At 37.5% G+C, this 15,459-nt stretch overlaps 3 protein-coding genes across 8 annotated transcripts in view; 2 read left to right on the plus strand and 1 right to left on the minus strand.

Annotated features, from left to right (window-relative positions):
* Positions 1-15,459, minus strand: part of rad21b (RAD21 cohesin complex component b) — a 634,821-nt gene that overhangs the window by 448,744 nt on the left and 170,618 nt on the right. The gene's annotated exons all lie outside the window — the stretch shown is intronic.
* Positions 69-9,534, plus strand: si:ch1073-513e17.1 (sialin). 6 transcript variants are annotated; one of them, XM_007245705.4, is made up of 12 exons: positions 75-380; positions 2,411-2,488; positions 2,663-2,811; positions 4,489-4,700; positions 4,988-5,221; positions 5,359-5,533; positions 5,659-5,777; positions 6,173-6,334; positions 6,645-6,777; positions 6,880-7,027; positions 8,037-8,127; positions 8,340-9,533. In XM_007245705.4, exons 3-12 carry the CDS (start codon positions 2,712-2,714, stop codon positions 8,484-8,486), a joined length of 1,521 nt encoding a protein of 506 aa, XP_007245767.2. In that variant the 5' UTR covers positions 75-380; positions 2,411-2,488; positions 2,663-2,711; the 3' UTR covers positions 8,487-9,533. The 6 variants fall into 6 exon arrangements, with proteins under 6 accessions (XP_007245768.2, XP_022539019.1, XP_049331898.1 ...); XM_007245703.4 differs by having other exon boundaries at positions 2,411-2,534; positions 2,637-2,811; positions 8,340-9,532; XM_007245704.4 differs by having other exon boundaries at positions 76-380; positions 2,637-2,811; positions 8,340-9,532.
* On the plus strand, positions 10,438-15,060 carry LOC103043706 (uncharacterized). Its single transcript, XM_007245710.4, has 4 exons — positions 10,438-11,004; positions 12,262-13,304; positions 13,494-13,810; positions 14,527-15,060. The coding sequence occupies exons 1-4, from the start codon at positions 10,627-10,629 to the stop codon at positions 14,883-14,885; spliced, it is 2,097 nt and encodes a 698-aa protein (XP_007245772.3). The 5' UTR covers positions 10,438-10,626; the 3' UTR covers positions 14,886-15,060.

Below are 15,459 nucleotides of genomic sequence, written 5' to 3' on the forward strand. Positions count from 1 at the left end.
CTGTGGCTGCGTTCATGTTACGCATTCGAGTTTCAAAATCCTATGATCTACAAGTTATAAACATGCAAGGTTACTCAGTGTTGAGTGTTTGTAAATCAGCGATTTTGGGCAGCACCGGCTCCAGCAGTTCAGTCACTGTGAACCGTGGACTGTTTTCAGTCAGTGTTTGAGCGCTTACCTCTGATCCATCAACAACATTACAGCACAGGCATCCTGTACAGACTCTCTGTGTAACGTTTAAAATATGATTTTAGTTATTTAGATAAATGTTTGGGCAGTTTTAATGAGGACAAGATGAATACCTCACCAGCTGCTTCCGACTAGAGCTAGAGCATTTCACTATTTCATCAAACCAACTTCAGCCTCGTCTTCAATTCTGGGTAAGAAAGATGATACATGATGTTGACTCTAATGACAGGTTTGGTAAATTATGTAGACGTCTTGTTTTTATATGTTACCATATAAACTCTTCACTTTTGTGAACCAAAATATATGATTAAAGCACATAAGTTCCATTTATTTGTGAGATACTTTGTTTCCTTGTTTAAAATGTGCTGACTCCAGTAAAAAGACGTAACTTAGGGTGCTTCCCGTGAGTGAAATAAGAAATGTATTAAGTGAAATAACAGATGTATTACACTAATATAATACAGAATGTAGTTTAGACACTCAGTGAGTGTCAGTCTTACCAGTTGTTTGCTACATAATCAAGTTTAAGACACCCCATCCTTTGCTGGTATCTGGTTACTTTGTTAATGTTACTGTTTTTTTATGTTACAAGTTACTTTTTTAATGGTCAAGATGTTTATATGTCCATACGTCTAGTAACCAGCTGTATAAGCTGGCTAACCATGTAGATATTGACGAGCATAAGGATTTGATGGACTAGCTGGTCTGTCCATTGAAAATGTAGAGTTGGTATACAGTGAATAGCCCTATTTGAGTAGTGTTACGTATTTTATGGCAAGAAGAACTAAAATAAGTAAAGGGAAAAAATGCCCCTGAAAAGGAAGAGCAAGAGTAACCTCTGTTACACAGGATAAATTCATCAGAGTTACCAGCCTCAGAAACCGCAAGTTAACAGCACCCCGGATAAGAGCACCTAAATGCTTCACAGAGTATTTTTTGTTTTGTTTAGGTTACTACATAATTCATTTTGTGCTCCTTCATACCCTGGATGACTTCAGTATTCATTTATAATGTAGAAAAAAAATAAACAAAAAACATTGACTGGGACTGTACACACTATAGTAAACACCACCACCTAGGAAGCCGAGCCAATCAAGGTCAAACCTAGAAACTTTTGATCAATAGTCAGTTGGGCTACAACTAATTAATATTTTTTTAAGTCGACTATTTTGGCGATTATTTTTCAGATTAGACGATCAGTCAACGATTATTTCTGCCATGCCCTCCATCTCTGTTTCCTATGGTTTCGGCTCCTGTTCACTATCACTATCGCTTCTGTTATCACAATCTGTTATGTTTGGTCACTTTTGGTGAAATTCCCTATTGTGTTCTGTCTTCAGAACTTTGTGTTAGGCATTGTCGTCACAAATTAACAGTTAGTCGATACTGAATTTGGATCATTATATTCTTATAATCAACATTGTGGATTATGTTGACTAATAGTTGCAGTCCTAATGGCTGGACATCTTATCCACGGTACCACTGGCCCACCAGGTTTTCACATATCCCAGCTCAGAGAGCCGGAGTCAGTCATGTTACAGCACCCCTGGATCTAAGAAGGTAGCTTGGTAGACCTGGGTCTTGAACCCACAATGACAAGGCACTCTAACCACTGAGCCACCACTGCCTTCTATAAAGTGTGGTAATGATGGTAATGCTGGTTGATTAGCTTGGTCACACTGATTTATCGTTTTTTGTCCTACTTCTCTTATTAAATTAGTCATGCTGATTGCCCAGTTAAGCCATCATACAAATAATAACATACCCTTTGCTGTTTTAAAGCTAAGGTTTTTAACCAGTTTGACCAGTTTGCCCAGCTCAAGTGGAACAGGTTGTTTTCTCCTCATGCGAACTTGCATTGATTATATTGTTTCTTGGAATATGTATTGTTTATAGTGTTTCTTTCAGCTGTTTGTAAAGATGTTGTGCCCCTTATCATACACTTAACACATGTGACACATGAGTCAACAAAAATGCATAGATCTGCTTTCCTATAGAGTCATATGATTCCTAGTTATTGTCTCTGAACCTTGTAAAGCAGAACCAAAATAGCTGGGCAATCATTACAAATTTCACTGCTGTATAAACGTTTGGCAGTGTGTCGGTAGGTGTGAAACGGACCCCTGCAGGGATTAGTTTTGGATTACTTATGTCATAAGTTCTGACCACAAGTTCTCCTTCCCCATACACAAGAGGAAGTGTGACGATGTTTGATTTACAGAGAAACCGGTGGAAAGGGCTCAGAAGAGTGTTTGGATGACCACTAGACACCACCTCAGCCTGGAGATCTTCTGTTACAGTAAGTAAGCCTGAAGGGACGGCAGTATTGAAGCAGCATGGTTTGAGTAAGTGAAGTATGGATTTTTCCTGTTTTTGTGAATATAGGAATGGTATCTCAGTTTTACAATGTTTTTTTCTAAGCTGTCTGATTTGCTCTTGTTTGTAAGTTGTTTGATACAGGCTTTGTGAACAGGATGGTTAGGTGATGAGCCCACCTAAGTTCTTGTGCTTGACTGTCTGCCATGGCCCTGAAATATGGCTGCTCCATTAACTCTGCTGTGGAGGACGAGAACAGTGAGGAGAACTCCCCACTTCTGCAGAAAGAAGCAGAGGAGCTCTCGGGTAAGTTTTTATAAACAATGATTGTAGTCATTTAACTCACCTGACCATATTTAAATGAGACAGCACTGAATGTATAATCTTGAATTAGGAAATCACAATGAAACATGCAAAACAATATACTGTAAATATAGGTTATTTTTGATGTATGTAAATAGTTGGTCACATAAATATCACCTAATATTGTTTTTTGGGAGGACAGTGTGTGTAAGGAGTTCTAATAACTGTGAGCAGTTTTAATAATTATTTGTTATTACATTGTAGTGTAAATGTAATCTCAACAAAGTTATTTTATAACAGTGCAGAAATTCATTGCTGTGTAGATGTAATTAGTATTACATTTTCCAAAACAACCTTCCTTTAATTTCACTAGGTCAGTTTTTTCAAAAACATAATAATGTACTTGAGTTAATATATTGTTCTCTAAATGTCATCTTGATAAGGTTCTTCTTACAATGCAGTGACTAATTTTAAATTAATTTGTAAACTGGTATCGGTTTTGGCCACTTTCCCACTTCCCTTTCTGAAGGCCCCAAACACAAATATACAAAAGCATCTGTTTAAAATTACACTAAATGGTTGAAAATATTAAGACATTATTTTTTCTTCAGAAATCAAGAGTTTAAAAAGGGTTTTTTTTCTGCTTTTGTTGGAGTAGCTGTCCATTAGGAACTACTATCAATAGAAGGCTTAAACAGTCAGTCTACTACAGCCTTTTGGAGCATTGCTTTAAGGATTTGCAATCAGTGACAAGTACTTTAGTGAGGTCAGAATGTTGGATGATCACCACCCCACCTGAACCCCAGCTCCATCATTCCAGAGAACACAGTTCCTCTCCACAGTCTAATGCTGGGGGCTTTATCAGGTACAGTGTCAGGTACAGGTTCATGTTTATCTGCTCCAGAGAGTCCTATTCTGTTGTCAATACTTCTCTACAGAAACTAGATAGACTGTGTGTGCATTTGCACATATGTGTCAGCAATGATTGCAGCTTATAGAGTGTCATATTTGGGCACATTGGGTCAGTTTTCCAGGCAAGAATTTGCGAATTTTACGATATAGACAAATACTGAACTACATTTAAAACTCTGTTATTATATTTGTGCAGAGCCATTTGAATTATGCTTATTACACCTGCTAATATCATGTGTCTGTCTATTGTGAGGTAACAGCTTGGTAATTTGCCTTTGAGGTTAGGAAAGCAGATTAAAAACAATAAGATTAGTTATTTTGTGAATTGCATTAAATCGGGTTTTTGCAATATTTATAAGCCCACAATTAAAGTCTTATTTTGTAAAAGATCTAAATACATTAATCTGATTTTGGAAGACTCTCTAGTAAGGGCCAGAAATGTTTTGTCTTCTGTCTACAGAAAGAGCTGATTGGACAAAAGTGTTCAGGAAATATGTTTGAGGGCTTTAAATAGTGATTACATTTACACTGTTCTGAATCAGTATTGAATGCAGTAAATATCACAGTTTAAGCCATTGTTTAAACTTGTTTTTTAAACCTGGTCCTGGCCTCAAAACACCTGAATTAACAGGACTAATATAACAGGGAAATTACAAAAATGTTCAGATCAGTATGGCTCCAGGACCAGGATTGAGAATCACTGGTGTACATTAGCATATCAGCTTACTGCACTTTGTGAGTGTGATGGTGAAGTTGTATGTGTAACAGTGCCTCCTAAATGCTGCTCTGCACGATGCAATCTGGCCATAATGATGTTCTTCGGCTTTGCTGTGGTGTATGGTCTCCGGGTCAATCTCAGTGTGGCCATGGTGGCCATGGTCAATGGAACTAATTCCCAGCCGAGTTTAAATGGCAGTGAAACCCATGAGTGCCCTGGTGCCCTGAACAGCAGCAGCCAAAGTCCGGATCAGCTAGATGGAGTAAGAGCTACTCTCTCTCTCTCTCTCTCTCACAGCACACATGGACATTTTTAATTATAGAAAATGTTTACTTGGATGCTTGTGTACAATTATATACAAACGTTTTTTATCTAGAAAAAAGTCACGTTATCCAGAATTGAACAAACTTCTGCATAATGTAATTTTTGAAATATGAATTCATAGAATGCATAAAAAACTGTAAAAAGTTCACATGGTAAAAAGTTTAAGAGCCCAAGATAGTTCCATGTTTTAAAATGTTCCACCTTCTATTTACTGTCTAAATGCAGGTGCCACGATACAATTGGGACTCTCAGATGCAGGGAATGCTGCTTGGAGCGTTCTTCTTTGGTTACCTTTTCACTCAGATTCCTGGGGGCTACCTGTCTGGACACTTTGGAGGGAGAATTTTTCTGGGAGGGGGTGTTCTGTGCACGGCCATCCTCACCCTGCTTACCCCGCTGGCAGCAGAGCTCGGGGCCAGATGGCTGTTTGCTCTCCGGGCCTTGGAGGGATTTGGGGAGGTGAAAACCTATGAAATACAAATGATTTTAGAATTACTTCTTCTCTGGTAGAGCTCATTCTTATTTTCAGTTTGATATAATATATGAAATATGAGAGCTGAGTCTTACTGTCTGTCTGTATGACTGTGTCTATTTAGGGTGTGACATACCCTGCCATGATGGCCATGTGGGCTTGCTGGGCCCCACCACTGGAAAGAGCTCGTCTGATGAGTCTCTCAGGAGCTGGTGGTAACTTTGGTGCCTTCGTTTCTTTTCCTCTCACTGGCTTCATCTGTCACAGCCTGGGCTGGCCTGCAGTTTTCTACTGGTGTGGTAAATAAATATACATTGAAATATAAATATATATTGTTTATTTTGTTTTTATTTAACTATGTACATTTGCAAGTTTTGCTCTAACTTAACTATATAACCTTTTTTGTGTCATGTTTTACCACCAGGGGGTGCAGGATGCCTTTGGGCTATACTGTGGTTCATCCTGGTTTCAGATGACCCACGCAAACATCCAAGAATAAGTGACCAAGAAAAAGAGTACATAGTCAACACTATAGGTTCAGAGGTATACATGAACATACATGAATACTTGTAGTAAAGTAACAATCAGTAAAGTCTGTTTTTGGCCAGGAAAGCATGTTCAGACTCCTCAGTTGCAAAGGCTCTGTTCTCATGTGTCTGGATAAAATATTTCAGTCCAAACAGAGGCAAAGCCACAAACAAATAAATCCCAAACCACAGGGGTTTAATCCCAAATTGCACACTACTCCTTATTAAGTGCACTATGCAAGTTTTAAAATTACTCCCTCTAAATATCTGATGAAACATCAAATAACAATATAACAATACAACAAGGTTGTAATTGTAATCATACTTTAACAGTCAACATTATTATCATCTTTTGAATGGTGTCTTCAGGTACTGTTTGCTGTGATTAACTGTGTTTTCACTTGTTTCCAGGGGGGTTCTCATGGTTGGTCGGTGCCACTGCTGCCCATGCTGCTCTCAGTCCCTCTCTGGGCCATCATCATCACTCAGATGTGTTCTAACTGGTCTTACTACACTCTGCTTACCTCACTACCTACCTACATGGACACGGTGCTGCACTTTGACCTACGGCAGGTAAGATTGTTTTGGTGTCTGTGGCAGTTAATCATATTTTTGTTACAGTATGAACAAAAAAGCATTAAATATTATGTAAAACTATAGTATAATAATAATAAAAAGGATGGGTAGAATAATTGACATCAGTGACATTAAAACTGGTCAGAATTTCATAAATGATGACTGTACACAACTTTTATATTAATTCAGTTGGAAAATTGTTCAGATAAACACAAAAAAATCCCCCAAAAACAGAAATAATGAAACAGTATCAATAGTATGAATGATTGTAATCTCTTTTTTTTTCCTCACTGTCTGTAATTCCTAGAACTCCTTCCTGTCAGCGCTGCCTTACCTGGGGGGCTGGTTGTTCTCAGTGTTGTCAGGTGTGATTGCAGACAACCTGCTGGAGAGGGAGTTAATGGGCGTAACAGCAATTCGTAAAATCTTCACTGTTGTAGGTCAGTGATCCCTCCAGACTGGCATCAGGTCAGTTCCTCATGAGATTGATATGTTTTGAATCTGAATGTTTAGTAAACCTGTGGCTGTCTGTGTGTCTGTAGGAATGGTGGTACCGGCGGGGTTTTTGGTAGCCGTGGCATTCTCAGGCTGCAGTGGTGGCCTGGCTGTAACATTTCTCACTTTGTCTTCTACTATTGGAGGTGCCAGTTCTGCTGGAGTTTACATGAATCAGATTGATATTGCTCCTCGGTACGATCACTGCAGTTGAATTACTCTCTTTTCTATGTCTTTTTTAACCTTTTCTCTAGTTGCCATTAGGGTTGGGCAGATCTATTTTGACAAGCATCGATTGTCCAAAGCATGCCTGTCACTATTTCACTAAGTCAAATTTTATGGGTGATATATACTGTCCCAGAAATAATTGCAATATATTAGTTATTGTCATTATTGGAGCCATTTTATTCAACTGATATAATGATGATATAATAATAAGAGCAATGAAAGCTTTATATCTACAATAAACAAAGTCGACATACAGAGTCATTTACACTAATGGGCTCTTCTCAAAAAGTATGCCACAATGGGCAATACTGAGGTCAGCCTAAACTATTATATTTCCTACATATATTGTAAAATAAATCAATAATATGACTATTGTGACAGGCCTAGTCAAAAAGACTAAAAGTCTTTAATAAAATCAAAACTTTATTTGATCCTGACAAATATTGTACGTGAAATTTCAAGAAGTATTCCTTTATTATTATAGCCTTTAGATTAAAGCAATGTTGTATATAATTTTGACATTATAATTACAGATTTAGAATAATTTTGATGGTTTGCTGACTATCACAGCCACTCCCGGGCGTAAATGTGGTGGAACTGCACAAGACCTCTAGTGAAAACTAAGTGATGTTATGTAACTTGAGTATAATATGTGAAAAAATCCTGTAATATTGCTCTACCACCTCAGTTTACATGATCCTTTCACTTGCTTGTGACTTTATCTCTCAATATACCAACAAATACATGTCTATAGCTGTCCATGAGGTGGAGCTCAAAGTGTGGTTACTTTTGACAGTGGTGAGAAAAATAGATTTCAGCAGAAGCAAAAAATACCAATTCTCATTTCTCATGCTGCTTTAAATCGGTGAAATAAATATGATCACCAACCCTACAGAGGATCTGTACAAAAAATAATTAATCTGACTTCACTCTTTTTTTTCTTCTTTTGTTCTTTTCCCTTCCTTAATGTACTCAGATATGCGGGAGTGCTGCTTGGGATCACTAACACTTTTGGGACCATCCCAGGAGTTCTTGCCCCAATTGTTGTGGGTCAACTTGCTAAAGACGTAAGCAGCCATATAATCTTTTTTGGTACTAAATTAATTAATAAAATTAATGAATAGAGACAGAAATATTAACACTGAATATTATTACATGAACTGTTAAGAGCTGATCTGAGAAGTTATTATGGTAATTATGGGTCATTGCTATGACATAGCCAATAAACACAACATTTTGACTGTATATAAAAAAAAACGTTATGTTTTTTTCACAACAGCACTCTTTGACGGGGTGGAGTAATGTCTTTTATGTGTCAGCTGGGGTGAGTGTCGTCGGAGCCATCATCTTCACAGTGTTTGGCAGCGGAAAGCTCCAGAACTGGGCAGTAAGCGAAGATGAGAGAGAGGCAGACAGAGAGAGCTAGACATGTGACGATGAGCTCTATTCAGAAGTGTTCAGCTGGCGAGCTGAAGGTACTCAGGATGCTATGTGGGCCTTTGTTCCAGTTGTCTATTTAGAGCTGGTGGAGGCAAAATGCTTTGTTATACACACCATTATATACTGCTTTTATGTTGCTGGGTGTGATGCTTTTACTACGGTTAAAAAGGATTCTGTCTAGGAAGGAGTTGGGAAATTTATTACAGTGAACAGTTGGACTATACATTGAGTAAAAATTCCAGTAGACAAGTCATTTACCCAACATCTGTAAAGATGCTGGTCCACGTTTTGGAGTCTTATGGAAGTTAGCAAATAATATTGATCCTAGAGCAATTATGTAAAGAACATAGGATAGGAGCATCATTGAGTAATCCTGCCCTGCTTCGAAGACTGGCTACAGTTAGACATCCTTCAGAATGAAGCATTAAAAGATCATTGGTGAAGTTGAGGAAGCTGACCCAGTGAATCATGCTATCACCAGGCTGAGCCAACAGAGAACAGACACTGCAACAACAGTTCTTTTCCAGATGCACACTCCCAACTCTCCAGCTGAACTGAAAACACTGCTACCTTTAGCTTACATTCCAGATCAAACCACTAGCATGTTACCACCAATCCATGCCTTGTCACTCCCTAGGGCCAACACCGTATGTGCATTTCGTCATAAAATATGACAGAATGAGGCAATATAAATAGTTTTTTGCACTTACTTTTACTGGGTAAATAAAAATAAATATTTAGGGTACATTCATTTGTGTGGATGTTGCTATTGCTCAGACCAAAAACTAAATAATGCAATGTAGCCAATAAATGCCAATATTTCTCATGGCATTTAATGAAAAATATTTTTGAATACATGATTATTGTTCATTTAAGTCAAACATATTGTATAAATGTGTTGATTATTCTTATTTACATATTAAAATGTCATAAATGTTGTTTATCAAGTAGTGTTAATTGACATAATTTGCATATCAGTTCATGAATTTTAATGTTTTTTGAATGTGAAGATTAACATGCAATTATAAATATGTGTGCCATATTTGCATATAAAAAAACTTGTACATACCTTGCCTGACTGTGATGTTGTTTTGTTTATTGAGATTCTATTCATAGTTTTAAAAACACAACAGTTCCTAAACCAACAGAAAGTGAATTTTACATTATTTAGTATATTTCAACTTTGCATAAGCATTTGTACAATGTTTGTTGTACTTATAGCGTTTTCCTGCCTCCTTTCTACAACGCCTGGAAACATTTTTTAAGCCAACCTGTTTTACTTGCAAAGGAACCTGTGAATTTGAGAGGTTTGGGCATGTGCAAGCTCTATGTAAATCTTAGCATAAAACGAGATTTTCATGCTTTAGGTTAGAAAACTAAAGAAAAAACTGTTGTCTCTAAACCATTGCTTATTTAAAAAGTATTGTCCTTTTGCCTAATTATTAGATACAATTAAAATGAAACTGTGCATATATAATTAATCCATATGAAAATCATAATAGCGAAATTGTCATTGCAACGAACACAAATTTTGTTATTGAAAAGTTAGGCAAGGCAGATTTACTAGAGTGGGTTACTGTTTTACTTTACTTTAATGGCTGCTTGAGGTCTAGTGTGAAGTTTAAATCAAGACAATAATATATCATTTAGTATTTGATTATTGTCTTGGTTAATTAATTTTGTGTTCATAAATGTAAATTGACTAATTATTATTAATTATGAATGATAATGTACAAACAATGGATAGATGCACTTTTTTAAACTAATTTATTGGTAATGTATTTCCTTGCTCCTTTTATTTATTTATTTATTATTAATTTTATTCTATAAAATTATCACATAATTTTGACGTGGCTGTATCTATGGTCAGTTGTCTTAAATAAAAGTAGCTACTCTTATTTTGGGTTTATTTTTGTTTTCTAGACGTGAGCAGCTTTTCCTTTTCCGCTTGGCGCTGCATTGTGGGATAATAGTGTCCGTTGCAGGCGCAGTAAAAACAGACCGAGGCTCTGCAGAGCGGGTATTTCAGTGTATTTAGTATAAGTGAGTTTATATTAGACACTGTAATCTATATTACACGATATCACCAGGCTGGTATCAGTGATTATCTCGGAATTGGGGCGCTAATGGAGTCGGACCGGTCGGAGCACAGGCTGTATACCTCGGCCGAGAGCGAGTCCCTCACCATCTCCGCTGAAGTGGAGCTCACTGGACATGAAGTTGAACTCGGAGGAAATGAAATTGAAGTTGAACTGGCGGCGGACGAGGTAGAGCTGGTAGCTAATGAGGTAGAGCTCGTCAGAAACGAGGTTCAGCTCGTCAGAAACGAGGTGCAGCTGGAGGAAGAAGAAGATGAGAACCCCTTTCCTTATTTAGTAGACTACTTCGGCTTCAAGCACAGGAATGGTAACAGCTTCATTATGCAATGTAAGCTGTGTTTACCCATAGAGACCGAGCTGTCAGCCTATAAAAACTCCGCATCAAATCTGCGCAAACATGTGGAGGTAGGTTAAATAAATGTTGATTAAAAACACTGGTGAATAAATCAGTGTTTTTCTCTTTTTAACCCAAAAGAGAGCCCACAATGGCATAACTATGTGTCACATGCCCTTTAAAAGATGTGTACATTTTCTTGCAGCACCCTGTCCTTCACTTTAACTCATCATAACCCATCATAAGAGCCCAGATCCATTTCTCAATATCAATACCAATTTCAATCTCACTGAATCATATAGCTATAAATTTAATGAGCAGTTCACTAATGTATCACAAATGACACTGCAACAATTTCCTAACTGTTATTACCATTTAGTTCTAGAAATCATTTTAGAACTAGTTAAATGGAATGTAAGCCATTAATTTAAGGGTTTAAATTGTTAATGTTTAGAGGAGACCTGTAGAAACAAAAAAAAAAATACACTTCTTAAAGGAGCCAATTTTAGCTCGAATACTAACCCAGCACTCCTGCATTCTGTAAATAAGGTCAGATGAATAAACACAGATGCTCATATTGTCATGTGATGATGCTCTCAGAATGTTTAATACATGTCTCTGTAAGGTGCTGTAAGGGTGTGTCACCATGTTTGCTTTTCATTAAGCCTCTAAGTGACATACTGAGCATCCTTAGAGCATCAAAGGACAGTGTGCCAATCTGTGTTCAAAATGTAGGTGTGCTGGGTCAGTGCTGGGGATAGAACTAGTTCAGTTTAAAAGTGTGTATTAGTGATTTGATAAATGTTTTTTACGTCCCACATAAATTGTTCTGGCTTGATTTTGAGAACAAAATGTGAATACTAGTTAGGAAATAGTTGTCATTTGTTTCATCATGATTTTAACTTATTATTTAAACTCAAATGCTCAAAATAAGAATCAAACACAAATAAACTGCTCACTGATTTTTTTCTGATTCAATTTTAAAATTGGCATCAATATTCAGAAAAGGGTATGGGCTTTTGTTAGTTAAAAGGAGCTAGTTTTATCTCCAGCACTCCTATGTTCTGTAAATTAACAAACACACATTCACACAATGTCTTGTAATGCTGTCAGGATGTTTAGTACTGTCACTTTTGAATTTTGAGTTGAAGTAGAAGACAGAGTGCAACTATTTTGCACTGGTTAATTCATTTAATTTATTTATTCTTTGTGATTAACTATAAATGTTCTTGATGATATCAATCATGTGCTTGGAAAAGATACAAAAAACTGTGTATCATGAAAATATATTAAGATAATAACACAGACATACATGATTTTGTTCATAGAGGAAACATCCATCAAGGCTAAAGGACTTAAGTGACTATGTGGCATCACGGAAGCGAAACATGAATCCACCAGGAATCCCATGCAAGCAACCAAAAATGAGTGAAGTCATGATAGTGGGTGCAAACAGACGTGTGCCACAGGCAAAAGTTAACAAGCTAATAGTTAACTTCATTTGTGAGGGTCTTCATCCATTTTCTGTGGTTGAACAACCTTCTTTTAAAGAACTTTTACTGACACTGAATCCTCAATGCAAGGTCATGTCCAGTTTCAATCTCCAGGGCAGAATAGAAGGAGCTGCCACTCAAATGAAGCACACTTTATTGTCACACCTTAGTAAAGTCAGCTATGTTGCCACCACTACGGATTGTTGGACAGCACAACAGCAAAGTTACGTAATGGTCACAGCTCATTGGATAGATGAAGATACCTTGAGGAGGAAATCAGCTGCACTTGCTTTCAAGAGGCTGAAAGGGTCCCACACACTTGATGGGTTAGCAGGGGCCCTTGATGACATTTATTGTCAATATGGAATAAGGGAGAAAGTGGTAAGAATCACAACAGACAGCGGCTCAAACTTCATTAAACCACTCCGTTCACCTGGGGAGCAAAGCCAGCTTGAAGAAGCGGAGTCAGACTCAGACCAAGACACTTTTGATGATCCCAAAGCTGATTACCAGGACACATTCAGCATCCTGGAACAAGATAGCGATCTTGAGTACCAGCTTCCCCCATATCAAAGGTGTGCATGCCACTTGTTAACCTTAGTTGCCACAACCGATGCCACCATGGCAGAAGAGAAGAATGACACATACAAGCGGCTATCACGAGCAGCCTTTGGGAAATGCCAAACAATCTGGAATAAGTCAGGTCGGTCCTGTGTGGCAGCAGAAACTGTGGAACATAAAGGCAAACTCCAAGTCATCCGGCCAAATCCAACACAGTGGAACTCGATATACATGGCTGTGGAGAGACTCGTATTGATCATACAAGAGAAGGGGGAGGATGCTATCAGAAATATTTGTGAAAAATCAGAAGTGAAAATGTGAGTTTAAATTCTTATTATGAGTTAAATTTAAAGAACACAAGTGCCTTATGATACTGTTGTCTCTTTGTAATACATAGTTCCATACAATTGTCGAAATATATATACCACATACTTGGTTACATAATCAACACCTATTCCTGCTAAACAGTTGTTAAAAGTTGTGCACATTTGCTTTATGTCACACAGGCTGAAAACAGCTGAAATTGCTTTCCTTACCGAGTTCTGCACTGTGATGAAGCCTGTGGTGAAGGTTTTAAATATCCTTCAGTCTGAGACCAACACACACATGGGGTGGCTCCTGCCAGTGATCTTCCAACTACAAACAAAACTTAGCAGACTGGAGACATCCTCCAAGATGTGTCTGCCACTCATCAGAGCCATTCAGGAAGGAATCCAAAAGCGCTTTGGTAGGATGATGGAAGACCCTGAGTTGATTGCTGCATCAATTCTTTTGCCAAAGTTTAAGACCACCTGGACTGAGAGGGCTGACATCGTAGATGCAGGTATAACTCATTATTTATACTGTAATTAGTTATTAATTATAAACACTGACTCTACCTCATTAGACATTAAAAAATGGGAAACTGATCTGGGTGAAACAAAGAATTTTTTCATCTTCCATATGTGCGAAACATGCTGTTATTTAGTTTAAGCTTGTACATCGTTTACATTGGTCCAAAGTTAGACTTTCAAATGTCAATGCGGATTTAGAACCTACATGTGACAGATGTGAGTTAGCACCTGCTTCCCTTTTGTATATACTCTGGACGTGGTCTTTCTCAAAGGTCTCTGGGAAAATGGTAGAGCCATCACCATTCACAGTATTGTTTGGTGTAGAAGATTAATTCCCTTTAAATGATAAAATGCAAATCCACCAACTTACAGTCTTTGGATCAGAGAAGTCATGGATCATCTTAAATTATAAAAGATTAGATTTATTATGAGAGGGTCCAGTTTGTTACTTTTTGGCAACGTTTTTTGGCTCCATTTGTCAATTTAATATTTTCTACTGTTATTTAATTTACTTCTTTCTTAATTAATAATCCCAAGTCTGCCCCAAATGCTTCCAAATTAATTTTCATAAGTGCAGAATTGTTTATCAAGTGTTTATTGTAGTTTTACCATTATGATAAACTGTCGTCGCCAGGTTAATCAAAGCTTAATTAAAGCCTAATTGTCAGAAATGTTCACAATGCATTGTGTGTTTGTAACTCAACAGGTCTGGCCTATGTGAGACAACACCTTGACCAGATGGCAGAAACTGGGGTGGAGCAGGTCAGACAACATTCATCAGATGAAGATGATTTCTTTTCCTCTATGAATTCAAGAAGGTCTCAAGGTGCAGTGGAGCTGGATGGGTACCTTGCCTGTTCCTCAAACAAGATAGATCTGCTGCGTGCATTTCCATACATCAGAAAACTTTCTCTTAAACTCAACGTTGGCCTGCCCGCCTCAGCCGCCTGTGAGCGTCTTTTTAACTGTACTGGGGTGCTGGCTACTGCAAAGCGAGCAAGGATGAACTCTACTGACTTTGAAAACCAACTACTGTTTAAACTTAACAGGAAGTTCAGGGATTAATGCCCTAAAGATGGACACCCCAACAAAGGGACTGTAATCTAGATATAGAATAGAACAGCATTCCACAGTTAATGCTACCTTAACTGGTTGTTATGTTTCATATATATATTGGTGTTGCACTTTAATTTGTAAATATGCTCTTTAATAATAAAAAAAAATCATTATAAAAAAACAACATTATATATTTGTGTCCTTTTTGCATCACACAGGAGAACCCCCACTCCCCCACTATTAAAGTTTTAGTTGAATATAGTAATTCTGGTGGATTGGCTTGAGGACATGGGTTATTTAAGAATGGCTAATGGTTACAACAGCTTTGGCAAAGCTTGGATTGTTTAAGTTTAACCACTTCTTCTGTTTAAATGCATTGACTAAACTTTATCTTAGATAAACAAAATGTAGTTTAGCGTATTTGAATGTCTGTGGGTACTGAGATTGTCAATGAATTATAACAAGCACTGAGGATGTTAAGATGTAGAAACACTTCAGCTGTAGGACAGGACAGGATAGTGTATATTTACAAACACGCCTTACTAGGACTTTAAAGAGAAGTTAGCTAAACTTATATTAAATA

The sequence above is a fragment of the Astyanax mexicanus genome, chromosome 3 (assembly GCF_023375975.1).
Source record: "Astyanax mexicanus isolate ESR-SI-001 chromosome 3, AstMex3_surface, whole genome shotgun sequence".
Taxonomy (NCBI): domain Eukaryota; kingdom Metazoa; phylum Chordata; class Actinopteri; order Characiformes; family Acestrorhamphidae; genus Astyanax; species Astyanax mexicanus.